The sequence below is a fragment of the Oncorhynchus keta genome, chromosome 17, assembly GCF_023373465.1.
Source record: "Oncorhynchus keta strain PuntledgeMale-10-30-2019 chromosome 17, Oket_V2, whole genome shotgun sequence".
Classification (NCBI taxonomy): Eukaryota; Metazoa; Chordata; class Actinopteri; order Salmoniformes; family Salmonidae; genus Oncorhynchus; species Oncorhynchus keta.
In genome coordinates, this window is record NC_068437.1 from 19,936,440 (window position 1) to 19,964,388 (window position 27,949).

The 27,949-nt window shown below is 43.7% G+C and overlaps 1 protein-coding gene and 1 long non-coding RNA gene across 4 annotated transcripts in view; both read right to left on the bottom strand.

The window, feature by feature from the left end:
* Positions 1-29: 29 nt before the first annotated feature.
* Positions 30-27,949, bottom strand: part of znrf1 (zinc and ring finger 1) — a 31,763-nt gene continuing 3,843 nt past the window's right edge. Inside the window, exons 2-5 of one of the 2 annotated variants that reach the window (XM_035790860.2) lie at positions 14,727-14,822; positions 4,596-4,701; positions 2,688-2,779; positions 30-1,755 (exon numbers count right to left, since the gene is read on the bottom strand). In XM_035790860.2, coding sequence (XP_035646753.1) covers positions 2,722-2,779; positions 4,596-4,701; positions 14,727-14,822 — 260 coding nt within the window. In that variant the 3' untranslated portion in view covers positions 30-1,755; positions 2,688-2,721. Of the gene's footprint in view, positions 1,914-2,687; positions 2,780-4,595; positions 4,702-14,726; positions 14,823-27,949 lie in introns of both variants that reach the window. The other variant, XM_035790859.2, reaches the window with a different exon arrangement.
* Positions 22,896-27,784, bottom strand: LOC127908220 (uncharacterized). Of its 2 annotated transcripts, XR_008066397.1 has the most exons (3): positions 27,344-27,784; positions 27,226-27,309; positions 22,896-27,191 (listed from the first exon to the last, which is right to left on the bottom strand). It is a non-coding gene; the product is annotated as an uncharacterized LOC127908220 (long non-coding RNA). The 2 variants fall into 2 exon arrangements; XR_008066396.1 differs by having other exon boundaries at positions 27,226-27,784.

The window sequence follows — 27,949 nt, forward strand, 5'->3', positions numbered from 1 at the left end:
TAGTTAAGGAAATTACATGGAAAGACATGTTTATTTAGACTTTTATTATTATATTTATCATTACTCATCCCACAGATTGCACATCAAAATCATGAGACAATTAGTTGATACCTCCAAAACAGGCATCCATTCACATCCTTGGAAAAAAAAGTAATCAAAAGACATTAAAACTAAATAAAGCAAGAAATGATGGTATGGCCCTTTAGAGCGTTGAGCAGGGCTACAGTTAGCAGGAGACGTTAACTTATATACTTTATATCATAACTGACTAGTAGTCTGTCTCCCCTGTGTCTGAGAAGCTTGGTGGTTGTCTGCTTGCTTAATAAATGGTTTTTGTAGTGCCCTCACGGGTATGAAGCAGATAACCCTGCAAAAATACTATTCTCTACATTTATTTTAATCTAGCACAAATGGAAGAAAAATTTCAGTCTTTTTTTTCCTCACAGAAACACCATTCTGTTATTCTTTATACATTAGAGGCATTCTGAAGAGTACTGTGAGTTTTCTCACCGATTTGGAAAAACAAATCTTAAATGTGAATAAATAAATTGTAACCCCGGAATAGCTCAGTTGTAACCCCGGAGTAGCTCAGTTGTAACCCCGGAGTAGCTCAGTTGTAACCCCGGAATAGCACTAAAATGTTTGGGTTGATGGGTCCATTACAGTAAGTCAACACAACCAGAGAGGACATTACCTATTTCAGCAGAAAGCATATGTGGCACAGACAGTCTCTTAGGCCAAGATGCATCACACACACACACTCTCACATGAACACACTCAAGGCCCCTACAAAGAAATGACTCATTCTGATTAGTGTCCCCATCACAGCAAAAACCTGGTGGACAAAAATAACTACATAGAATATGTCATGTTGATTTTCTGTAACTGTAAACATTAGCGAAATAAAGGGAGAAATTACACATTCACACAGGGAAAATGGACATCTAAATTGTAAACGTTTCAAACACAGACCAACACACAGTATTGTCTCAGACTTCTATTTGACCCTTTAGCAAATCAGGCTCTCACACTACAGAGATCATCATCACCCCAACCACACCACAGGTATGGTGACTGACATCATCCTCACCGCCCAGCACATAGAAGAACGTAAACCAACGAACCCCAACTGCCCCCTACAACACACAAGCACACATTCACACACCACCAAGCATAAACAATGTACCCCCTCCACACACAGAACAAGTGTAGTTTGACTGGCATCTTCACTGCCCAAACGCATAGAGAAGCATAAACTACACACCTGACACCACCCACCCACACACACAGAAACCTACACAGACAGACCCTGCCTGCCCCACCAATTCGTCATCTCACATACAGCTAATCCACCTCAAAGCGAAGACTAAGAGAAGCACATGTGACTCCAGCTAATGAGTGAGTGGGTGGGTGCTGTAACTATAGTGATTGGGGGGGCTTCTGTCTGATGATCAGACAACGTCCTGGGAGTCGACCTTTCCCTGGCACACAGGGTGCATCCAGCCCGATTCTTCCTCCCCTGTCTCTTCCGGTGAAGGCCATGTGAGGACTGGATCCAGATGAGTGACAGGGAGCGCTATACTCTGGAGGCAGAATGGAGGGCAGAGCAGGGGGCCAGGGCATGTGGTGGGGCAACTGGCTGGCTGGGGTGGGGGGACAAGCGGCCTGATGAGGCAGTTTGTCTGGAGGGATGGTCAGCCTGGTTGGGCCCGACTGGCAGTCTCTCGGGCTGAAGGGGCAGGGAGGAGGGGCACTCTGTAATGCATGTGGAAGTGACAGTATTGGCTTGATGTTTCTTCTTTTGGTTCAGTTTGCTAGGAATTTTCTTGATATTGATTGATTGGTTGTTTTGATTGTTTCATTTTTTTGGTTACTTCAGTATCCAGTTATCCATGGTTGGACCATAAAGTGCCCTGAGAGGTTATAGCCATATAATCAAAGTGGATACACAAAGACAGTTAAGGGTGTTATTTTAAAATGTATAATTCACACTTACAGAATGCTATAATTTCATACCGACTAAGAAAGTTTTATTCAGGGTGGTTATACTGTACATGCATGTGTGCGTATGTATGCATTATACAGTGCATTTACACTGAGTATACCAAACATTATAGCAACACCTTCCTAGTATTGAGTTGCTCAATTAGTCGGGGCGTGAACTCTACAAGGTGTCAAGTGTTCCACAGGGATGCTGGCCCATGTTGACTCCAAATGTTTCCCACAGTTGTGTTAAGTTGTCTGGATGTCCTTTGGGTGGTGGACCATTCTTGATACACACGGGAAACTGCTGAGCGTGAAAAACACAGCACCGTTGCAGTTCTTGACACACTCAAACCGGTGCGCCTGTCACCTACTACCCCGTTCAAAGGCACTTAAATCGATTTGCCTTGCCCATTCACCCTCTTTAACACGTCTCCTCCCCTTCATCTACACTGGTTTGAAATAGATTTAACAAGTGACATCAATAAGGGCATTCACCTGGTCAGCCTAAGTCATGGAAAGAGGTGTTCTTAATGTTTTGTACACTCAGTGTAGACGTTAGTGAGTGAGCTATTTCAAGAGTATGTTCTCATCATATTACTACTACCTAGTTACACTGAGTGAGTTTCCTATTTGTACCATAGTATTCTTGTAAGAATCTCCTGTCCCCAGTCTCCTGTGTGGAAGAGAAGGGATGCTCTCACCTTGAAGGAGTAGTAGTAGCAGCACAGAGGTCAGTCAGTCTGAAGGATGCTCAGGGCAGGACCGATTAATCTCAAACCAGGAGTCTATACAGCTGGGAGAGGAAGAGAGAGGGAAACACAACCATTACATGAATGCACTTATCTCGTTGGCCTCGGTTACGGTATATCAGAGGCCTAAATGTATTGCCTCACTGCGTATAATTAATCTAGTGGAGTCATTTCAGGCTGGGTAATCTTGTGAGCCTGCGTGCTTACTGTACATTGGGAACATATTCAGAGCCCTCAACTTTTTCCACATTTTGTTACGTTGCAGCCTTTTTCTAAAATATATATTTTTTATTCTCTCAATCTACACACAATACCCCATCATTACCAAGTGAAAAAAGTTTTTAAAAATGTTTTGTAATTGTCTTAAAAAAATATAAAAAAAATACCTGATTTACATAAGTATTCGGACCCTTTGCTATGACAAATTAAGCTCAGGTGCATCCTGTTTCTATTGATCCTCACTGAGATGTTTCTACAACTTGATTGGATTCCACATGTGGTAAATTCAATTGATTGGACAGTGCATGTCAGAGCAAAAACCAAGCCATGAGGTCAAATGAATTGTCCCTTGAGCTCCGAGACAGGATTGTGTTGAGGCACAGATCTGGGGAAGAGTACCAAAAACATTCTGCAGCATTGAAGGTCCCCAAGAACACGGTGGCCTCCATCATTCTTAAATGGAAGAAGTTTGGAACCACCAATACTTTTCCTAGAGATGTGCCCCTGGTCAAACTGAGCAATCGGTGGAGAAGGGAGGTGACCAAGAACCCAATGGTCACTGACAGAGATTGAGTTCCTCTGTGGAGATGGGAGAACCTTCCAGAACGACAACCATCTATGCAAAACTCCACCAATCAGGCCTTTATGGTAGAATGGCCAGACGGAAGCCACTCCTCATTGAAAGGCACATGGCATCCCACTTGGTGTTTGCCAAAAGGCACCAAAAGGACACTCAGACCATGAGAAACAAGATTCTTTGGTCTGATGAAACCAAGATTGAACACTTTGGCCTGACTGCCAAGCATCACATCTCAAGTAACCCTGGCACCATCCCTACGGTTAAGCATGGTGGTGGCAGCATCATGCTGTGGGGATGTTTTTCAGGGGCAGGGACTGGGAGACTAGTCAGGATCGAGAGAAAGATGAACAGAGCAAAGTACAGAGAGATCCTTGATGAAAACCTGCTCCAGAGCGCTCAGGCCCTCAGACTAGGGCGAAGGTTCACCTTTGAACAGGACAACGACCCTAAGCACACAGCCAAGACAACGCAGGAGTGGCTTCGGGACAAGTCTGAATGTCCTTGAGTGGCCCAGCCTGAGCACGGACTTGAACCAGATCGAACATCTCTGGAAAGACCTGATAATAGCTGTGAAATGATGCTCCCCATCCAACCTGACAGAGCTTGAGAGGATCTGCAGAGAAGAATGGAAGAAACTCCCAAAATACAGGGGTGCCAAGCTTGTAGCGTCATACCAAAGAAGACTCAATACTGTTATAGCTGCCAAAGGTGCTTCAACAAAGTACTGAGTAAAGGGTCGGAAAAAAATGTTTTTGCTTTGTCATTAAGGGCTATTGTGTGTAAATTGTTTTTTTCTCCCCCTCATCAATTTACAACATTTTAGAATAAGGCTGTAACGTAACAAAATGTGGAAAAAGTCAAGGAGTCTGACTGAATATTTTCAGAATGCGCTGTACAGTCCGGACCAGGAGTTAAGTCAGAGGGTTCATCAAATGGCACCCTATTCCCTATGGTGCATGTCTTTTGACCTGAGCCATATGTGCCCTAGTCAAAAGTAGTGCACTATCTAGGGGATAGGAGGTCATTTGAGACGCAAGCCTGAGAGCGGAGTTGTACCTCACCTTTTGTGATAGATGCAGAGACAAGGCAGTCTGGCGATGGTGTCTCCTTGCTGCAGCTCCTCCAGACAGATCACACATTCCCCGGCATCCCTTGCTAGCACGTCATCTGTGACACACACAAACACATGCAGGCGCACACACACACACACACACACAAAAGAAAGCAAGACAACGGTGAGTGGCAATGACACATCACATCGTACCAAATATGAAAAACAGACAGTGTGTCACTGCCACAAGAACAAAACCAAATTCAGTAACAAACTGGAGACTATTCCAGTAAAGCAACAATAGAACAGATACACTAGAATAGAACAGAGCAAAAGAAACACAGCTGTGCACTCTGCTATTCAGGTGGAAGAGCATCCAGTCAGTGCGTCAGAGGAGAGGGAGGACTAGGCCTTGTCTGGTTGCTGCTGTGTAAAACAAACATCAGGGGGCAGCATTGAGCACAGTCTGGACCAACACAACCAGAGAAGAAGAGGTGAAGCAAGAGGGTCCACTGCTGTCAAAATCTGTCCACGCGGGAATACAGTGATAAGCAGACCGATAAGCAGACCGCCTGCCTACCCGCCTTTTGGGACAACGACTCCTATTTTTAGGGCAGAGACACAGTATCTAACACAACTCACTGATGCAGGGTTTTACTGGCTTACACTGGGCCAACACATCGTTTGGCTTCTAGACCCAACATGGCTCACAGTTACTGTCTCTGTGCACAGTCAGACGGTATACGAACCAGAAGACTGTGTGTGTGTGTGTGTGTCTGTTACTGGAAACATCCAGCCATTTGTTCAGCAAGGTAATGATCTGCAGGATAGAACACGGTAGCTCATACCCCAACAGTGAGTCACTGAAACACATTTCGCAACAGCCATTGTTCTTAGAATAAGACATTGTGGATTCCAGTAAAACCTAGTTTAAATTTGACAGGAAATGCTGCAGTGCCAGAACAGAGTAGGACACCAGACCACATCCTGTTACAGCAACTCAATACTTTCCCTGGAAACACCAGTGTGTGTGTGTGTGCGCGTGCGTGCGTGCGCAAGCACGCATCTTTCTTGTCATGACTGTTTTGTTTGAGTGAGAGTGGGGTTTTAGAACAAAGGGTAGACTTAAACAATAAGGCCCAAGGGGGTGTGGTATATGGCCAATATATCATGGCTAAGGGCTGTTATTAGGCACAACGTGAAGCAGAGTGCCTTATTGCTTTTATAAACTGGTTACCAACATACACTGAGTATACCAAACATTAGGAACACCTTCCTAATATTGAGTATCAAAGGCTTTCCACCGGGATGCTGGTCCATGTTGACTCCAATGCTTCCCACAGTTGTGTCAAGTTGGCTGAATGTCCTTTGGGTGGTGGACCATTCTTGATACACACGGGAAACTGTTTATTTTTAAAAACTCAGCAGCATTGCTGTTCTTGACACAAACCTGTGCACCTGGCACCTACTACCATACCCTATTCAAAGCCACTTTTCTTTGTCTTGCCTATTCACCCTCTGAATGTCACACATACACAATCCATGTCTCAATTGTTTCAAGACTTAAAAATCCTTCTTTAACCTGTCTCCCCCTTCATTTACACTGATTGAAGTGTAATTAACAAGTGACATCAATAAAGGATCATCGCTTTCACCTGGTTGGTCTATGCCAGTGAAAGAACAGAAAACAAGTATGTTTGTGTCATACCCGTGGTATATTATCTGATATACACATTCTGTTTTAGCCAATCAGCATCACAGACCCAAACTACCCAGTTTATAAAACGGGATGGTGAGGGGGACGTGATGCACTGAACCTCTGGTAGTCCATTCAAAGCATTTAAGGAAGTGAAGGTTATATTTTTAAATGACCCTAAATTAAATGTTTGGTTAGGTTTGAGCACTGGGTGAAAACAGTATTAGAACAAAGGAAAGCGGAGGGAGGAGGGATGAGAGACGAGGGAGGGAATGTGGGGAAGCTAAGGTGAAGGGAGGAGAAGACAGCGTGAGATGGAGTGAGAGACAGACAGAAGACATATGCTCTGAATGTAAATCAGCTTAGCTAGCTGCCTAGTCCCGTCAACCCTCTGCCTCCCCCTCTCTCCCCACCTCCCACCCCCTCTCCTCCAACATCCTCAATCTCCAAAACTGGTCCTCAGTAAATTTATACACAGCTGTTCCTTTTCCACACCCTTGCAGATAGAACAATAAGCACCCCCTCCTCCTCCCCCCGTCCTCACCTCCTGCTCCTTAGCTTGTTATCCTCTTAGGAGCTATGGCATCAGCGGCTCGCTTCGCATTATGCCAGCCAGCCAGCCAGCCAGAGGGAGGGAGTGTTTTTGTGCATGCAATGTTGTGTACATGGGGGGGATTTAGGTCTAGGTCTTCACACTGCAAAGTACAGTGCAGTATGTGTCTATATATTTGTGTCTGTGGGTATGCATTATTATTTGTGTGAAGTTTGTTAGGTCTTATGTTTTATGCTTATGTATGTGTGTGTGTTTTCTAGGAATCTAGGGGTGTTTGAGTGAGTGACTGAATGTGACACTGTTTTAGTAGAAATGTAAGTTGGAGATTAAAGGATAGATGAAGCCAGTCCACGTCAGCTGACCACTGTCTTTTTTGGGCTACGACATTGCATGATGATATTTTAATACCTGTGGTTAAATATAGCCCTTGCAGAGAGAGAGGAGAGTTGGTGAGAGAGAGGAGAGAGAAAGAGTTTGGCTTTTACAGCACAGGTGATGGCTGCCTGCTAGTCTGGAGGACACACAGAGACAGACAGGGAAGCAAGCCATGCTTGAGAAAGCCATAAAAGAAAAAGTACTTTAATCCTATTTGATGTGTTTGGGAAGAATGCCAAATCTCTGTTGGCAATATACTGTATGAAAATGACACTGAGTGGGAAAGGAGTTTATCTGTGAAATAAAAATGAATAATTCAATAACGTCAAGATATTACACTGTCTCTTACAGTTGATGGCGGACGGTGCTGTTTTTGACCAATATTAATGCACTTATATATATATATATATATGTCTGTATTAGCTGGGTGTCACCACCCCTATGTTAATCTCCTATAAGGATCAATACTGGCTGGGGTGGGCAGGAGTTCACAGGTATAAGCACCATTAAAGACCACTGGGTAAACCACACAAATAATGTGTGGCATTTCTAACCAGTAACCAATATCACAATGTCAATCTGGCTGACCAGATACCCACACACTGTATGGATCCTCTATGTCATTATAATAGACACACACACAACTCTCTAGCTGCTCCACAAACAGAAACAGTAAGAATACAGACAGACACACACATTTATCACTGCCACTGCGGACAGGGTGTGTGTGTGTGTGTGTGTGTGTGAGGTACATTGGCCATGCAGAGAGATCTGCTGATGTGTGACAGGAAGCGGGCCCAGCTGATTGACAATGGGCCACAGAGCATTCTGGGAAATAAGATAAGCCGCAGCCCTGTCCCTATGTGTCACTAACTCTGAGGATTGCAGAGCGAGAAGGGGGGAGGACAGAGAGGAAGAGATGGAGAGGGAGAGAGAAAGCAAATGTGTCAGAAATCAAATTTCAAAGGACAGTTGAAAAACAACCCCCAAAAAATGAGAGATTTCTCCTCTTACTCTTTATCAGCCATCTCTGTATCACTCTCTAGACTCTTCCATCCTTCTCAGTCACTCCCTGTACTATTCCATCCATCCCAGTCAGTTTCGCTCTACTTTTGCTGCTCACTATCAAGCCAGGCAACCTGGGCTACTATTGCCGGATACCAAGCACGCTAAGCAGTTAGCCCTTGTTTTAGGACCACCGATTTCCAGAGGTTTCTACTGCTGGCGTCTCTCATTTCACGGAGTGAATAGCGTGCTCGTCCTACTATCATTACTATCATGCCTCCGAAAAAAGGCAAGGACCACATCTCTGCTGGACAGGAACGTGAACTCTTGGAAAAGCTGAAAGTTTTCTATACGGAAATGATACTTCAGCAGGAAAAGAACTGTAAAAGCTTCATACAAATGATCATGGAGTCGACCAACAAACAGCTGGACGACCTGACTAAAGATGTACAAGACATTAAAACAAGCCTTCAGTTCACAACAGAAGGATGTGGATGAAGACACACTTGAAGATACACTTTCCAGAAACTGTTCCTCGATGCGGAATGAAATCACCACAGTCAGGGAGGGCCTCCAGAACATGTCTGGGAAGGCTGATTGCCTGGATGGACATTCGAGGAGAAATAATCTTGTAATAGATGGTATCCAGGAGAGCCAAAGTGAGACATGGGCTGAATCAGAGGACAATGTTTGAAAGCTGTTTTCTGAGGAGCTACAACTGGATCAACAGGTAGAGCTGGAACGTGCTCACCGGTCTGGGAAACCAGGGGGCACTGGTGGTGCAAATGGAACCAGACCCAGGACAATTGTAGTGAAATTCCTCAGGTTTAAGGATAAACATGCAGTCCTTGAAAAAGCCAAACGTCTTAAAGGGTCCTTCGTCTTCATCAATGAGGGTTTCTCAGATGCAGTCCGTCAAAGAAGAAAGGAACTAATACCAGCCATGAAGGCTGCAAGAGAACGAGGTGACATAGCATATCTGAGGTATGACAAACTGATTGTTCACCTCAGTTAACTCCCAAGGAGTTAGGAGGAGCAACAGACAAGTCATTCCAGCTCCACACACACATCTCAGATTCCAACTGCTGATTCACGTTTGGACATATAAAGACTGTGCATCTACCAAAGAAAGGTCTGTTAATTGCGCACTTGAATATATGCAGTTCAAGGAACAAAATTCATGAAATATGCTGTCTAGTGCAGTCAAACAATATTCATGTATTGGCAATAACAGAGACTCACATGGACTCTTCTCTTGAGGATGCTGAGATCTCTATACCTGGATATAATTTGTTCAGGAGGGACTGAAATAGATATGGGGGCGCAGTTGCAGTTTACATCCAGAGTCATATTCCAGCAAAACAACGTAAAGACTTCATGTTGAATGGATTAGAGGTGCTACGGGTACAGGTGGATTTACCACATTTGAACCTAAACTAGTTGGTTGCTACTATAGGCCACCTGGTGCTGATGTGAAATATATTGATGTAATTTGCGAAATGTTGGATAAGGTATCTGATGAAAACATGGAAATATATTTTGGGGGGTAGATATGAATATTGCTTTTTTTAAACACCAACTGTCCAATGAGAAAGAAACTTATTTCTGTTGCCAATGTACAGTTGAAGTCAGAAGTTTACATACACCTTAGCCAAATACATTTAAACACAGTTTTTCACAATCCCTGACATTTAATCCTAGTAAAAATTCCCTCTCTTATGTCAGTTAGGATCACCACTTAATATTAAGAGTGTGAAATGTCAGAATAATAGTAGAGAGAATGATTTATTCAGCTTTTATTTTCATCACATTCCCAGTGGGTCAGAAGTTTACATACACTCAATTAGTATTTGGTAGCATTGCCTTTCAATTGTTTAACTTGGGTCAGACATTTCGGGTAGTCTTCCACAAGCTTCCCACAATAAAGTTGGGTGAATTTTGGCCCATTCCTCCTGACAGAGCTGGTGTAACTGAGTCAGGTTTGTAGGCCTCCTTGCTCGCACACGCTTTTTCAGTTCGGCCCACAAATCTTCTATGGGATTGAGGTCAGGGCTTTGTGATAGCCACTCCAATACCTTGACTTTGTTGTCCTTAAGCCGTTTGCCACAACTTTGGAAGTATGCTTGAGGTTGTTGTCCATTTGGAAGACCCATTTGCGACCAAGCTTTAACTTCCTGACTGATGTCTTGAGATATTGCTTCAATATATCCACAATCTTCCTTTCTCATGATGCCATTTGTTTTGTGAAGTGCACCAGTCCCTCCTGCAACAAAGCACCCACACAACATGATGCTGCCACCCCCGTGCTTCACGGTTGGGATAGTGTTCTTCGACTTGCAAGCCTCCCCATTTTTCCTCCAAACATAATGGTTGTTATGGCCAAGCTAAATGACTTAAATGTAAATGTAAATGTATGGCCAAACAGTTCTATTTTTGTTTCATCAGACCAGAGGACATTTCTCCAAAAAGCATGATCTTTGTCCACACGTGCAGTTGCAAACCGTAGTCTGGCTTTTTTATGGTGGTTTTGGAGCAGTGGCTTCTTCCTTGCTGAGCGCCCTTTCAGGTTATGTCAATATAGGACTCGTTTTACTGTGGATTTAGATACTTTTGGACCCGTTTCCTCCAGCATCTTCACAAGATCCTTTGCTGTTGTTCTGGGATTGATTTGCACTTTTCACACCAAAGTACCTTCATCTCTAGGAGACAGAACACGTCTCCTTCCTGAGCGGTATGATGGCTGCGTGGTCCCATGATGTTTATACTTGCGTAATATTATTTGTACAGATGAACGTGGTACCTTCAGGTGTTTGGAAATTGCTCCCAAGGATGAACCAGACTTATGGAGGTCTACAATTTTTTTTCTGAGTTCTTGGCAGATTTCCACATAATGTCAAGCAAAGAGGCACTGAGTTTGAAGGTAGGCCTTGAAATACATCCACAGGTACACCTCCATTTGACTCAAATGATGTCAATTAGCCTATCAGAAGCTTCTAAAACCATGACATCATTTTCTGGAATATTCCAAGCTGTTTAAAGGCACACTCAACTTAGTGTATGTAAACATCTGACCCACTGGAATTGTGATACATAGAATTATAAGTGAAATAATCTGTCTGTAAACAATTGTGGGAAAATTACTTGTGTCATGCACAAAGTAGATGTCTTAACCGACTTGCCAAAACTAGTTTGTTAACAAGAAATTTGTGGAGTGGTTGAAAAATGAGTTTTAATGACTCCAACCTAAGTGTATGTAAACTTCCGACTTCAACTGTATGTAACCTGACCCAAGTTATGACATTACCAGCCAGAAGTTCACTAATAGGTCTGGTATCACATCATCAACTTGTATCGATCACATTTTTACTAACATGGCTGAACATTGTTCTAATGCTGTATCAGTGGCACTAGGTTGCAGTGATCATAACTTGATTGCACTCACTAGGAAAACTAAAATACCAAAATCTGGCCCTAAGATAATCTACCTCAGGTCCTACAGAGGGTTCAATCAGGACTCATTTGTGGATGAGATTAAAAATGTGCAACGGTTAGAAGTGTGTAGTAAGGATGATCCTGAAAATGTCACTTAAGTTTATGAAATAATTTATGGTTATAGTTGATAAGCACGCCCCTTTAAGAAAATGCACTGTGAGGTCAAACGGTGCCCCATGGATTGATGATGAGAAATGTAATGATTCAATGTTATGATGCCAAAAAAGTAGCAGATAAATGTGGCACTCTGTTTGATAAACAAAGTTATTGTAAATTAAGAAATCTTGTGACCAAGCTAAACAAAGGAAAGAAGAAGGGATTCGATCAGCACAAAATTGATGAAGGATGATGGGGAAAAGCTGTGGGGAACGTTCAACACTTATGGGTAGGAATTCGAACATGTTCGCCTTTTTTGTTGAATCAGAGGGTACATTTATTACAAAACCACATGACATCGCAAACTACTTTAATTATATTTTTTATATTTTTTATATTTTACAGGCAAAGTGGACAAGTTGAGGAATGCTATGATTCCAACTGATGGCTCAGTGGCATATACCCTTATAAAAGATTGTATCATGAAGGAAAGGCAATGCATGTTCGAATTTCATCAAGTAGAAAGTGAAAAGGTAGAAAGGATGCTGCTGTCTCTTTCAGATGACAAGTCACCTGGTACAGATAATCTTGACGCCAGATTTCTTAGAGCTACAGCTAGCCAAATATCTACCCCAATCTCTTATATTTTGAATAAGTGCTTGATGTAGTGGGTGTGACCAGAAGTCTGGAAAGAGTCAAAGGTTATTCCACTACCTAAGGATTAAAAAAATCTGCATTCACTGGTCCTAATAGTCATCCTATAAGTTTGCTGCCTGAGTTAAGTAAATTGTATCTGTACAAACCAAGGATTATTTCTAATATAGTGATCTGATAACGGGTTTCCAGCATGTGTACAAAGAAGGGCATTCTACGAGTACGCCCTTAGCACAAATGACAGATGATTGGTTAAAGAGTATGGATGACAGGAAGTTAGTTGGTGTTGTGTTGCTAGATTTCAGTGCTGCTTTTGATGTAATTGATCATGAACTGTTACTAGGTAAACTCAAATGTTATGGTTTTAAGTCTGCAGCTCTATCCTGGACGGAAAGCTATCTATCCAGGAGAAGGCAAAAATGGTTATTTAATGGTAGCTTTTCAAACAATAAATATATACACTGTGGTGTTCGTCAAGGAAGTAGCCCAGGCCAACTTCTTCAGTAATGAACAAAGCAAGAATGGTCATGTATGCTGATAACTCCACAATGTATAGCGCAGCATCAGAATGTAATGAGCTAACAGATGTACTGAGCAGTGAACCAAGAATGGTGTCTGAGTGGGTTGATATGAACAAATTGTCACACTTCGAGTACTGTCCAGTTCTATGGTCATCTGCAGCAAAGAAAGATATAAAACATCTCCAAATCACTCAAAACAGGGCTGGTAGATTATCTCTTCATTGATCAAACCATATGAATATTATCCAAATGCATCAGAATCTATCATGGCTTCACGTTAAAAAAACATTAGAATCTAGTCTTCTGATTGTCTTTAGGAATGTTATATTTACATTTTTTTTTAAACAACAGTATTTTTCAGTCCAGTCAGTACATACTAGCAACACACATAACCACCAAACCAGACAGGCAAATTCAGGGCAGCTAAAACAACCCAAGCCAAGGAGAAATCGCCTTAAAAATACAGTTTTATATAGAGACATAGCTGAATGGAACAATTTACCAATCCATATTTCTCAGGCAAAATGTAAATCCACCTTCAAGAAGAAGAAAAAAAACATCTAATGCGATAGATCATATGACTGGACGGCAAATAGATAGCATCAACTGAATGTTAAATGTGTTTCCTGTCAGGTATTTTAATGATCTGTATTGTCTACTTGTTGAATGTTTGAGAAGTCTTGATTGTGGTTGTTTGTAATGTCTTGTTAATTGGTGTTGGACCCCAAGAGGATTAGCCAGTGTTACGGCGTTAGCTAATGAGGATCTCAATCTTTTTCTACCCCCATTCCTTTTCAGCCCCTCATCTAGCTCCTTCCCCGTCCTGACAGACCTGGCTTTAAATGAGCCCCAGAAAGCAGACTGGTCATACGTGACACGCAGCCCACAGGGTCACCTTCAGCCCCAGACCGGAACGGAAAGTGCTCACTCAAACAGGTAGCAGTCAGTCAATCACAGGGGTGACCAAGGCTGCAGGCAGCCATCTCAGCTAGTCACGCTGTCACTCAAACAACCTGGAGCCAGGCCAGCACACATGGTCACGGGAAAAGAACAGCAGACAAGGACCCATAATGCCCTGGAAAGCTGATTGTATACCTGAATCGACTCGGAATGTATACCTGGCTTGACTGCCTGAACATACTTATATGTGCCTAGCTGACACACTGAACATTTAACTGTCTCTCCCACAATCGGAGCATACTGATTACACATGAACCAAAACCAATTACAGAGCTCATGGCATACATACACTATCTCTGTGTACGGCTACTGTATGGTGCATGTAGATCAGGTTTTTCTTGTTTAGATACTGTGATTACTTAAGTACAAGCAGCTCAAGCCATTGATATAGAAATACAGGATTCTAATTATATTTCTATGGCTACAGTCTGCAATGGACAATCCTGAACTCTCATATCGAGGCATGTTCACAGACAAACAGTAGTAATATGGAGAGAATCGATGGAGGGAATAACACTCGCCGTGACCCCCCAGCTCTGGTGCTAGAGAGACGGCTCATATAAAGTTCACGTCTACATTCCCACAGTCACAGCCAACATCGACATAGTAAGAGATAGGGGGGAGAGAGCATCATAGGAGATGGGGATGAGAGGCTATGTGAGCAAGAGAGAGAAGGCTAATGAGAAGAATGCAAAGATTCAGAGGAGGAAAAGTGACAAACAAGAGGGAAGAGAAGAGATCAAGAGCAGGATATAGGGTCTGGGGAGAGGTAGAGGAAGTGTGTCTCACCATTATAGGACAGGCGGGGCTTGCTTAGACACATGATGAAGTGCACCTCCATCTCATTGGACGCCACAGACTTGGAGCAGACAGGACACTTGAACCCTGTGGAGAACGAGGTTAGACCTTAGTATATACACACATGTTACACTGGCGCTCAAAGCAACCATCCAATTTACAACAGTGAATAAGTGAAACAAATTATCTTAGATTATTACAAACCAATGTTCCAAAATAAAATAGGGGCACCACAAACATTGGCATCAACCATGTAGTCACACTGAATCACTCGGTCTGTCTTTTCTAGTCAGCCCCCTTTGCATGACAATGTGATACAGACCTGTCCCCTATTAATCATGTAATACAACACTTATCATCTGTAAAAATGTTGAATGTTTACCTGCATATGGAAAGGGACTGCAGATGGAAATGAGCTGTGTTGCAAAATCTGGTGAGATATACAGTATGTTGTCCCTGACGAATAAACTAAACTCTTTTTCAAACTGTGTTGATACAAATCTGGCACATAGAGTGAGTCATTAATCACATACTGTATATCCCATCCCAAATAGCAGACATGACTTACTGCAAAGCCCTATTTTAGCTATCTCCCTTACGATGTTTGGTTTCAGCTTTGTGCATACAACAGCATTAGCAAAGCAAATAGCAGGAGATTACATCAATTCCTGGCGTCGCTCTCTATCCAGCCACGGGTTGAGTTTTGCATCATGAGCTCTCAATACTGCTTAAACACAGACACTAGTAGTGTTCAGCTGGCTGCATCCAACACTTTAAAATGTACACAGCAACCATAAAACAGACACCAGGGCAGTGTCCCAAATGGCACCCTTCCCCTATATCGTGCACTACTTTGGAATATAGGGTCTCGTTTGGGACGCAACCCAGTAGTGTTTAGCTGGCTGCTGCACCACCAAACCCTTTACGTTTATTTACACAGTTACCAAGCCAGATCCCACAGCGCTGGGCTGGACTTGCCAGTGTTTTAATGCACAATAGCAGGCCATTATCACGTTGGCCATGAAACCACTCAGTACAGCGACCACGCTGTGCTGTGTGTGCATGGCCAGAAATGAGCTCAGCCATGCCAAAATCAGTGTGCTTTTGGTAGAATTATAACTATGCACTCATGAAGATGTTGCTATTAATTTAATACTGGTAGCATATGACCGAGTTATTCTTCAATCCTAGTTAGTTATTCATGTAATGTTTTAGAAATGGTACATGGGACAGCAGTGGGCAGAATGTGTCCTTCCGTATTTTCTCTTTACTCAGTAGAGGGAAGGACAGCATAAATGTGTCAGTGGTGGGATTCGTAACCGTATTGCCCATGGACAATATGTGCTTGGGAGACTGCAGAACTACCGCTATGCCACGCTACCGCACCGGAATGTGTGTTTAGTGTTCAGTCAGGGTCTAAACTCTTTCTATGGAGGCTTGTCTGGTTTCTATGAGTCTGTCTGGGATTTACCTAAAGAGCATAAAGCATTAAGCAGACGGACCACCACAGTCAGGAGAAGAGTTGGAGATATGAAGAAAAGCTGTAGAGGTCGAGGTAAGAGAGTAGCTTGGAAGATACGTTTGACAAAGGGATGAAGGTGGGATTGATAGACAGGGGGGGAACTAAGAAGGGAAGTAAATGTAGTCAGTAAACCAGGGCCCCCTCCCCACCCAGCAGCCCCCCACGGCAGCTGACCCACTTTTCCCCTGGCTGCTATTTTCAGCCCCTCCTTAGGGACAGACGGAGAGGGGGATGGAAGACATTTGAGAGGAAAAAAGCGAGGTGCGGGAGGACTTCATAAGAGAGATGCTCTGCAGAGGTTGGATGGACCTGATGGACAGAGAAAGACCATGAATCCCCTGCCAGAAGGCAAGAGGCCAGAGAGGCCCTGTCTGTAAATGGCAAAGCAGACATTATATGGCAGCATCTCTATGACCATTCCAATGATCAAAGAAGTCTTCAAACAGAGTTCCCTTGACAACACTGTGGACCTTTTATCCTCATCATGGAATGGAAACAATGCTAATTTACCCTTCCCTTTCTTGTTCAGACTTTCGTCCATTTTCTCTCACTGAATATAAGTGTGTGTGTGTGTGTCCATCCACTGAGGCGACATCAGCCTCTGAGAACATACTGTAACTAAGAAATAGCACTCTAGTGTGAGGTCAAATAGGGGCAAAAGAAAATCACAAGACTGCATCAAAACATAAGCAAACAAAGATATTCCCTACAGTGAACACAGTGTGTGTCATGAACACAGAGCGGGCCCTTCATCAAACCACACGTACAAGACATACTTTATACTGGCATAGAGAGCACAAATAATCAACACAAACAAATGTACCTGCATGAAACTAAGACTAACCACCACACCATAACAGATTTATCATGTGTGATCACGCTCTCCGTGGCCAAAGTAAGTGGGACCTTTAAACAGGTTAAATTCACAAGGCCAGATGGATTATCAGGATGCGTACTCAGAGCATGCACTGACCAGCTGACAAGTGTCTTCACTGACATTTCCAACATCTTCCTGACTCAGTCTGTATACCTACACGTTACAAGCAGACCACCATAGTCCCTGAGCCCAAGAACACCAATGTAACCTGTCTAAATGACTATCGCCCCATAGCACTCATATCTGTAGCCATGAAATGCTTTGAAAGGTTGGTCATAGCTCACATCAACACCATCATTCCAGAAACCCTGGATCAACTCCAATTCGCATACCGCCCCAATACATTCACAGATGACAATCTCTATTGCACTCCACACTGCCCTTTCCCACCTGGACAAAAGGAAGACCTACATGAGAATGCTGTTCATTGACTACATCTCAGCATTCAACACCATAGCACCCTCCAAGCTATTTTTTAAATTTTATTTTACTAGGCAAGTCAGTTAAGAACAAATTCTTATTTACAATGACGGCCTACACCGGCCAAACCCGGACAACGCTGGACCAATTGTGCGCCACCCTATGGGACTCACAATCCCCGCCGGTTGTGATACAGCCTGGATTCAAACCAGGGTGTGTAGTGACGCCTCTAGCACTGAGATTCAGTGCCTTAGACCGCTTCGCCACTCGGGAGCCCATCACTAAATTAAGGACCCTGGGATTAAACACTTCCCTCTGCAACTGGATCATGGACTTCCTGATGGGAGTTGGTAAGGGTAGGGAACAACACATCCGCCACACTTATCCTCAACACTGGGGCCCCTCAGGGGTGCGTGCTAAGTCCCCTCCTATACTCCCTGTTCACCCACGACTGCGTGGCCGCGCATGACTCCAACACCATCATTAACACCACAGTGGTAGGCCTGATCACCAACGACAATGAGACAGCCTACAGGGAGGTCAGAGACCTGGCATTGTGGTGCCAGGACAACAACCTCTCCCTCAATGCCCGCAAGACAAAAGGAGCTGATCGTGGACTACAGGAAACGGATGGCTGAGTATGCCCCCATCCACGGGTCTGTAGTGAAGCATGTCAAGAGCTTGAAGTTCCTCTGTGTCCACATCACTAATGAATTCTCATGGTCCAGACACACCAACACAGTCGTGAAGAGGGCACGACAATGCCTCTTCCCCTTCAGGAGGCTGAAAAGATTCGGCACGGGCCCTCAGATCTTCAAAAGGTTCTACAGCTGCACCATTGAGAGCATCTTGACTGGCTGCATCACCGCTTGGTATGGCCAATGCTTGGCAAGGCGCTACAGAGGGTAGTGCGCACGGCCCAGTAAATCACTGGGGCCAAGCTCTCTGCAATCCAGGACCTCTATCTCAGGCGGTGTCAGTGGAAGGCCCTAAACATTGTCAAAGACTCCAGCCATCCAAGTCATAGACTGTTCTCTCTGCTACTGCTGCGGGTCGGTGCACCTGGAACCGACAGGACCCTGAGCAACTTCTACCCCAAGCCATAACACTGCTAGACCCTTTTGGCACTAACTATTTTGACTTATCACATACGCTGCTGTTACTGTTTATTATCTATCCTGTTGCCAAGTCACTTTATCGCTGCCTACATTATATGCCACAGGAGGCTGCTGAGGGAAGGGCGGCTTATAATAATGGCCGGAACGGAGCGAATGGAATAGCGTCGCTGTATTTGAAACCATTCCACTCCAACCATTACCATGAGTCCGTCCACCCCAATTAAGGTGACACCAATCTCCTGTGGTATATGTACATATCTACCTTAATTACCTCGTAGCGCTGCACATCAACTTTGTACTGGTACCCCGTGTATACAGCCAAGTTATCGTTATTCCTTGTGTATTTATTCCTTGTGTCATTATCTTTCTATTATTTCTGTTTTTCTTCTCTCTGCATTGTTGGGACCCGTAAGCACTTCAGTTACTCTACCTGTTGTTTACGAAGCATGTGACAAATAAAATGGTATTTGGTTTGATAGTCTTACTAGGTAATAATACAGCCACTGTATACCTACCCTGAACAATGTAGAGTACAGATGTCACACAACTGTATAGATATCAAGCCATTGTTAAAGTAACTATGGAGTGGGCATGCTAAGCCCAAGCTGACCAGCGTGCTGCCCCCATGTTCCTGTAGGTGAAATAGAGCCGTCACACTGCACTTCTGTTAAAGTGTCCCAAGGCGCCTCTCGACAAAGCCGACACTTTTCTCAAGCCGAGCCGGCTGACTCAATCTCTGCTTCATGCATTTTTCATGATACCGCTGCAGTCCAGCCCCATTCGCCATCGTCAATGACAACGAATTCAAAACCTTACAAAAATACCTATGTCTCGGAAGCTCATAAAATGCCCATGACTGGCCACCAGCATTATGATAGCTTCCTTCCTCAGGATCATTACCCTCTCGATACCTAACCCCTCCTCTCCCTGTATGTGAGAGAAGAAAAACCATCTCCTTTTTTTAGATGATGTCAAACTGCATTTACCCTTCTTCAGAAGCACTTCAAATGTGAATTACTGCGATTTAAGGCAAAATTGTAAACATTAGGCATAAGAAATGGATCACTTAAACCACCAAACAAAAAAAAGAAGTAGATAGATAGGATCAGCACCCTAAATGACTTTAGATCAAATTAACGGTTAGGTTAATTGTTTTGTAAACCACACTCCGACTGAATCAATACATTGTTGTGACAAGTGTATTCAACCGTCACATAAATATCTAGGCTCTAGGCCAGGTTGAAACGGAAGACCGAAAAACACAAAAAGGTTTTGGATAAATGCTACTATTTGCAAATAACAGAGAACTGCTGATGGTAAGGCAAGGCCATGCATCTGACACAATATTTCACTCATGTGGCACAAACATCACTGCATAAGCACAGTTAAAATACCTCAGAATAATTTCCTCCACACGGGTCTTTTGGGGGCCATAAGTGAGATTTGGTTGGGGGGCCCCTCACGTCACAGTAACACTTTAGTGGCCCCCCCTCTTGATGGTGGAGAGAAAACTGTGAAGTTTTAAAGTTAATTTCCTGCAATTCTACAAATTTTGTCATGGGGCGTAGAGAACATGTTGCAGTTTTATAAAAAATGTCATGCAATTCTAGGGCAGAGACAAAATGTGCACTTTTACAGCTAATTTCCTGCAAATCTACCTATTTCTCCATGGGATTGAGAGAGATTTTTGCCATTTTAAAGCTGGGGAAAAGCAGGAGCTGAGACAAAACGCTAGTTGACTTGACAAACAAGACAAACTGGCAAAAGACAAACAGAGAACACGGGTATAAGTACCCAGGGGATAATGGGGAAGATGGGCGACACCTGGATGGGGGTGGAGACAAGTACAAGGACAGGTGAAATAGATCAGATATGCATCTGCTGGTCACAGATACCTTAAATAAAAAGTAGGGTGTGGATCAGAACACCAGTCCATATCTGGTGTGACCAACATTTGCCTCTTGCAGCGTGACACATCTCCTTTGCATAGAGTTGATCAGGCTGTCAATTGTGGCCTGTGGAATATTGTCATTCCACAGGCCACAGGCTTGTCTCCACTTCCCTCCAGGTGTCACCAATCTTCCCCATTATCCCCTGGGTACTTATACCTGTGTGCTCGGTTTGTCTGTTGCCAGTTCGCCTTGTTTGTCAAGTCAACGAGCATTTTGTATGCACTCCTCTTCAATGGCTGAGATGTTGCTGAATAATGGCAGGAACTGGAACAGGATGTCGTACACATTGATCCAGAGCATCCCAAACAGGCTCAAATGGGTGACATGTCTGGTAAGTATGCAGGCCATGGAAGAACTGGGACATTTTCAGCTTCCATGAATTGTGTACAGTTCCTTGCGACATGGGGCTGTGCATTATCATGCTGAAATATAAGGTGATGGCGGCGGATGAATGGCATGACACTGGGCCTCAGGATCTCATCACTGTATCTCTGTGCATTCAAATTGCCATTGATAAATGCAATTGTGTTTGTTGTCCGTTGCTTATGCCTGCCAATACCATAACCCCTGTTCACAACATTGACATGAGCAAACCGCTCGCCCACACGACGCCGTGCACGCTCTGCAATCTGCCCAGTACAGTTGAAACAGGGATTCATCCGTGAAGAACACACTTCTTCAGCATGCCAGTGGCCATCGAAGGTGAACATTTGCCCACTGAAGTGGGTTACGACGCCAAACTGCAGTCAGGTCAAGACCCTGGTTAGGTCGACAGTTTGTGCAGAAATTATTTTTGTGTGCAAACCCCAGTTTCATCAGCTGTCCAGATGGCTGGTCTCAGACGATCCTGGAGGTGAAGAAGCCAGATGTTGAGGTCCTGGGCTGAAGTGGTTATACGTGGTCTGCGGTCGTAAGGCCGGTTGGACATACTGCCAAATTCTTTAAAATGTTGGAAGCAGCTTAAGGTAGAGAAATTAACCTTAAATGATCTGGCAACAGCTCTGGTGAACATTCCTGCAGTCAGCATGTCAATTACACGCTCCCTCAAAACTTGTGACATTGTGTTGTGTGACATAAGTGCACATTTTAGAGTGGCCTTTTACTGTCCCCAGCACAAGGAGCACTTGTGTAATGATCATGCTGTTTAATCAGCTTCTTGATATGCCACACTTGTCAGGTGGATGGACTATGTGTCCTCGGATGGGGCCACAGTGTCCCCTGACCCCTCCTGTCTCAGCCTCCAGTATTTATGCTGCAGTAGTTTGTGTCGGGGGGCTAGGGTCAGTTTGTTATATCTGGAGTACTTCTCCTGTCCTATTCGGTGTCCTGTGTGAATCTAAGTGTGCGTTCTCTAATTCTCTCCTTCTTTCTTTCTCTCTCTCTCTCTCTGAGGACCTGAGCCCTAGGACCATGCCCCAGGACTACCTGACATGATGACTCCTTGCTGTCCCCAGTCCACCTGGCCATGCTGCTGCTCCAGTTTCAACTGACCTGAGCCCTAGGACCATGCCCCAGGACTACCTGACATGATGACTCCTTGCTGTCCCCAGTCCACCTGACTGTGCTGCTGCTCCAGTTTCAACTGTTCTGCCTTGTTATTATTCGACCATGCTGGTCATTTATGAACATTTGAACATCTTGGCCATGTTCTGTTATAATCTCCACCCGGCACAGCCAGAAGAGGACTGGCCACCCCACATAGCCTGTTTCCTCTCTAGGTTTCTTCCTAGGTTTTGGCCTTTCTAGGGAGTTTTCCCTAGCCACCGTGCTTCTACACCTGCATTGCTTGCTGTTTGGGGTTTTAGGCTGGGTTTCTGTACAGCACTTTGAGATATCAGCTGATGTACGAAGGGCTATATAAATAAAATTTGATTTGATTTGACTATCTTCGCAAATAAAAAATGTTGAGAGAAATATGCTTTTGGGTGTATGGAAAATTTCAGGGATCTTTTATTTCAGCTCATGAAACATGGAACCAACACATTTACATCATTACATTTAAGTCATTTAGCAGACGCTCTTATCCAGAGCGACTTACAAATTGGACACTTTACATGTTGCGTGTATATTTTTGTTCCGTGTACTGTATATTATTTTTATTTTTTCACTTGGGGGCCTCCTAGCGACCACTTATGCCTGGAACCGGCCCTGCCTCCACAAGCCAAAACTGTGAGCCAGATGAACACTAACTTGGAAAGATCTGGTTTTGAATGAATAAAGTATACATTTTCAGTTTCCAAATGTTCTGAAGACCATCATGACACACTCACCCAAAGTCAACAAACTATTTTAATTAATTGTAGCAATTCATATAGACAAATGTTTGGCTTCTACCTTGAACTTGTATTGATTTTAAGGCAATCATGAATCTTAACCCTTCATGAATCATTAATCTCTACTTAAAGCAATCCTGTCATCGCCTCAAGCATTCTGCATAAATTATACAATGCATTCGTTAAGTATTCAGACCCCTTGCCTTTTTCCACATTGTTACGTTACAGCCTTATTCTAAAATAGATAACATTTTTTAATGACAAAGCGAAGACAGATTTTTAGAATGACAAAGCGAAGACAGGTTTTTAGAAATTAAAGCAAATGTATTAAAAAATATAAAAAAATACCTTACTTCCATAAGCATTCAGACCCTTTGCTATGAGACTCGAAATTAAGCTCAGGTGCATCCTGTTTCCATTGATCATCCTTGAGATGTTTTTATAACTTGATTGGAGTCCATCTGAGGTAAATTCAATTGATTGGACATGATTTGGAAAGGCACACACCTGTCTATATAAGGTCCCACAGTTGACAGTGCATGTCAGAGCAAAACCCAAGCCATGAGGTCAAAGGAATTGTCTATAGAGCTCCAAAACAGGATTGTGTCGAGGCACAGATCTGGGGAAGGGTACCAAAACAATTCTGCAGCATTGAAGGTCCCCATAAAACACAGCGGCCTCCATCATTCTTAAATGGAAGAAGTTTGGAACAACCAAGACTCTTCCTAGAGCTGGCTGCCCGGCCAAACAGAGCAATCGGGGGAGAAGGGAGGTGACCAAGATCCCAATGGTCACGCTGACAGAGCTCCATAATTCCTCTGCGGAGATGGTATAACCTTCCAGAAGGAAGGTTACCATCTCTGCAGCACTCCACCAATCAGGCCTTTATGATAGAATGGCCAGACGGAAGCCACTCCTCAGTAAAAGGCACATGACAGCCCACTTGGTGTTTGCCAAAAGGCACCTACAGGACTCAGACAATGAAAAACGTAATTCTCTGGTCTGATGAAACCAAAATGAATGCCAAGCGTCACGTCTGGAGGAAACCTGGCACCATCCCTACGGTGAAGCATGGTGGTGGCAGCATCATGCTGTGGGGATGTTTTCAGCAGCAGGGACTGGGAGACTAGTCAGGATTACGGGAAAGATGAACGGAGCAAAGTACAGAGAGATCCTTGATGAAAACCTGCTCCAGAGCGCTCAGGACCTTAGACTGGAGCAAAGGTACACCTTCAAAACAGGACAACGACCCTAAGCACACAGCCAAGACAACGCAGGAGTGGCATTGGGACAAGTCTCTGAATGTCCTTGAGTGGCCCAGTGTTAATGGAATTTATATGTTTAAATGAATGATTAGAATATTCCACCCTGAAACCATATAATTGTATGAAATTGATTAGGATCATAAAATTATTATTAACGATTTGTGTAGTTTTAGTCAGTAAAATTATAATAAATGTGTGTAGTTTTAGTCAGAATTAGGGTAAAACAAAAGAATTGTACAATACGTCTCTATAATATCTTAAACACAGACTGTCTGAGCAAAATTCGGTGCCGACCTTGGCCACAGAGATTTGGGCGAGGGCAGGGAGTACTTCTCACGGCATCACGGTCTCCATACTCTATGTCGGCTGGGTTAGGGAGACAGGATACCTTCTGTTTGTGTGTGAAAGTATGTGCGTAAGGAGCCAATATAAAATGAATGGTTTTGTACAACGAACTAGCGCTCTCGTGAATAAACTTTTTGGCTATCATAGCTGGGCCTCCGTCTGTTTTATTCAACCAGTATCTTGCAAATCCTGGGTTGCAGACTGAGTAGTTTAATTGAATTGGGTTATGAACATTGAGAACATAATTCTCGTAACACCCAGCCAGAGCCAAGACTTGAACCCGATCGAACATCTCTGGAGAGACCTGAAAATAGCTGTGCATTGACACTACCCATCCAACCTGACAGAGCTTGAGAGGATCTGCAGAGAAGAATGGGAGAAACTCCCCAAATACAGGTGTGCCAAGCTTGTCGCGCCAATACCCAAGAAGACTTGTGGCTGTAGTCGCTGCCAAAATTTGCTTCAACAAAGTACTGAATAAAGAGTCTGAATACTTATGTAAATGTGAGATTTACGTTGTTTTTTTTATTATACATTTGCAAACATTTCTAAAAACGTGTTTTTGCTTTGTCATTATGGGGTATTCTGTACAGATTGCTGAGGGGCGGAAAACAATTTCATTCATTTTAGAATAACGTAACATAACGTATTTTAGAATAACGTAACAAAAGGTGGAAAAAGTCAAGGGGTCTGAATACATTCCTAATGCACTGTATATAATACATGATGGTTTAAATAGGTCAGAATATCATTAAACAACATGTATGATTAGAACAAAGTAAGAAGTAAGTTTCAGTGGGTTAAAATGCAAGGATGCCTACCCACCTGTTCCCTTAAGCATTCCATAAACATAAACACTATCTAAAGGGAGTATTCACAACAAGAAGACCACCAGCAGATCATTGGATTTCAAAGTCACAATATCAATATTTAGATTCATATTTTAATAGCATTCCCTTGGCTCATTGGTAAAATGCAACGAACACACACACAAAAAAAAAAAAAAAACTCTCCTGACTAGATCTCTCCCTAAATTCATGATGTTTTCAAAATGACATTCGACCGAATCTGTCTTTGCTCACAGAATAATGTAGAGGGAGAGATGGAGGGAAGAGAGGAGCAGGGGAGTTGTGGTAGCCAGCCAGACAAACACAGTACTCAGGAGTAGCATTATGAACAGAGCCGAGAGGTACAGTAGCAGACGAACAGAGTGCACATCCCAAATGGCACCCTATTCCTTATACAGATGTAGGATCTTAAATTTGAGCCAGTTTGCTACAGCAGGAAAATCCCCCTGCTGTAACAGGAAATGTGAATTATGTGGATTATAATTCATGGACAATTTTGTAGGAGTTGCTACATTTTTTAAAGGGAAAATCAAGTCTGATATTTCAAACTTCAAATACACTACAGGTTTTACATTTCCTACATTGCAGAAAAGTTATCCTGCAACAGGGTGATCAAATTAAGATCCTACAAAAGTAGTGCACTATATAGGGAATAGGGTGCTGGTTGGGATGCAAGACAGAGAGGGGATAAGACACCATTAAAGGGTACAGATGGGAAGTCTGTCTCCCTCTAGCAGGCAAGGTGACAACTAGCTCCTTGTAATACCCTGCCCGACCTGCTGTCCAGAAAGCCTCTATCTCTCTGAGGAGAGCAAACACCTTGCTATTTCAAGCCCTCTCTCTGTCAAGTCAAGGACATAGCTTGTTTACTGTCTACACGGGTCATTAGAGTAGACAAGACAACATAGATTATCTTATTAAATGAGTGACCTTGTTTGTTTGTGTATAACTTCTTTCCACGTGTCTGGGCTGGTTGTCCCTCTAATGATGGTACTAAATGAAGAGTGTATGAGCGTGTCTAGAGACCGGTTTAGTCCAGAATACAGGACATTATGTTCAGAATACAGGACATTATGTTCAGAATACAGGACATCATGCCCATACATGGATAGTAGCCATTTGATTACATCACATCCAACTCAAACCCAACTCAGACAACTCTTTACCTTACCGGAAAGAACAGCAGTTTCCATGGAAACAGCTGAATGAGAGAGTCAAAGACTTGGAGAGGGAAAGGGGGAGGAGGGGGCCGAGAGAGCTGACATACTGACCTATTGTTGTTTTAGCTAAACTCTTTGATTGCAGGAAGTAATGTGGCCTTAGATACAGGTGAGACGGGGGTAGAGTATGGGTAGGAGGGAGGTGTGTCATGGCACTGGTGTGTATTGTGTCGGGGAGAAAGGGGTATCATTACACAGCGAATAAGACAGAATGGGCTGTTATGCTGTGGTGAGAAACAATGTGATTTAGGTTTGTGATGCTTAATGATTTAGAAAGCATCCAGTGATCAGTAATGCTTACTAGCCATTGGCATTATCAGTGTAGTTGATTGACAGGGGCCATTGCCCCCTGCTACTGATGTCAAAGGTTTATCTTTAGAAAGTCTCTGCTGTATGAGGACAGGATTTAGTCACTACACCACGGCAACGGTCGCCACTGCCTTAGCTCCGTCCATTTGTGGTGTCCTTTTATTAGAAAGGTCTGTCGGCTGTCACTCAACGACAGACTGGCTGTGAAACACTGGTGACAGAAAGTCTGTTAGAGGAACTTGTCAAGCTTCTATCCCTCTCTCACCTTACCTCAGTCTCTTCCTTTCTCCCTCTATCCCTCTCTCACCTTACCTCAGTCTCTTCCTTTCTCCCTCTCTCACCTTACCTCAGTCTCTTCCTTTCTCCCTCTATCCCTCTCTCACCTTACCTCAGTCTCTTCCTTTCTCCCTCTATCCCTCTCTCACCTTACCTCAGTCTCTTCCTTTCTCCCTCTCTCACCTTACCTCAGTCTCTTCCTTTCTCCCTCTATCCCTCTCTCACCTTACCTCAGTCTCTTCCTTTCTCCCTCTCTCCCGCTCTTCCCTTACCTCTCTTCCTTTCTCCCTCTCTCACCTTACCTCAGTCTCTTCCTTTCTCCCTCTATCCCTCTCTCACCTTACCTCAGTCTCTTCCTTTCTCCCTCTCTCACCTTACCTCAGTCTCTTCCTTTCTCCCTCTATCCCTCTCTCACCTTACCTCAGTCTCTTCCTTTCTCCCTCTATCCCTCTCTCACCTTACCTCAGTCTCTTCCTTTCTCCCTCTCTCCCGCTCTTCCCTTACCCGTCTCTTCCTTTCTCCCTCTCTCACCTTACCTCAGTCTCTTCCTTTCTCCCTCTCTCACCTTACCTCAGTCTCTTCCTTTCTCGCTCTATCCCTCTCTCACCTTACCTCAGGTCTCTTCCTTTCTCCCTCTATCCCTCCCTCCCTCCCTGGCCCTCTGTCTCTTGAGGAAACAAGTGTGTGAGGATATTGTGGGGATAGCAAGGAGCAAGCAAATGTGCATCTTGAAAACAGCAGTGACAAGCAACATGGTTGTCACAGCAACAGAAATCCTCTCAGCAATCC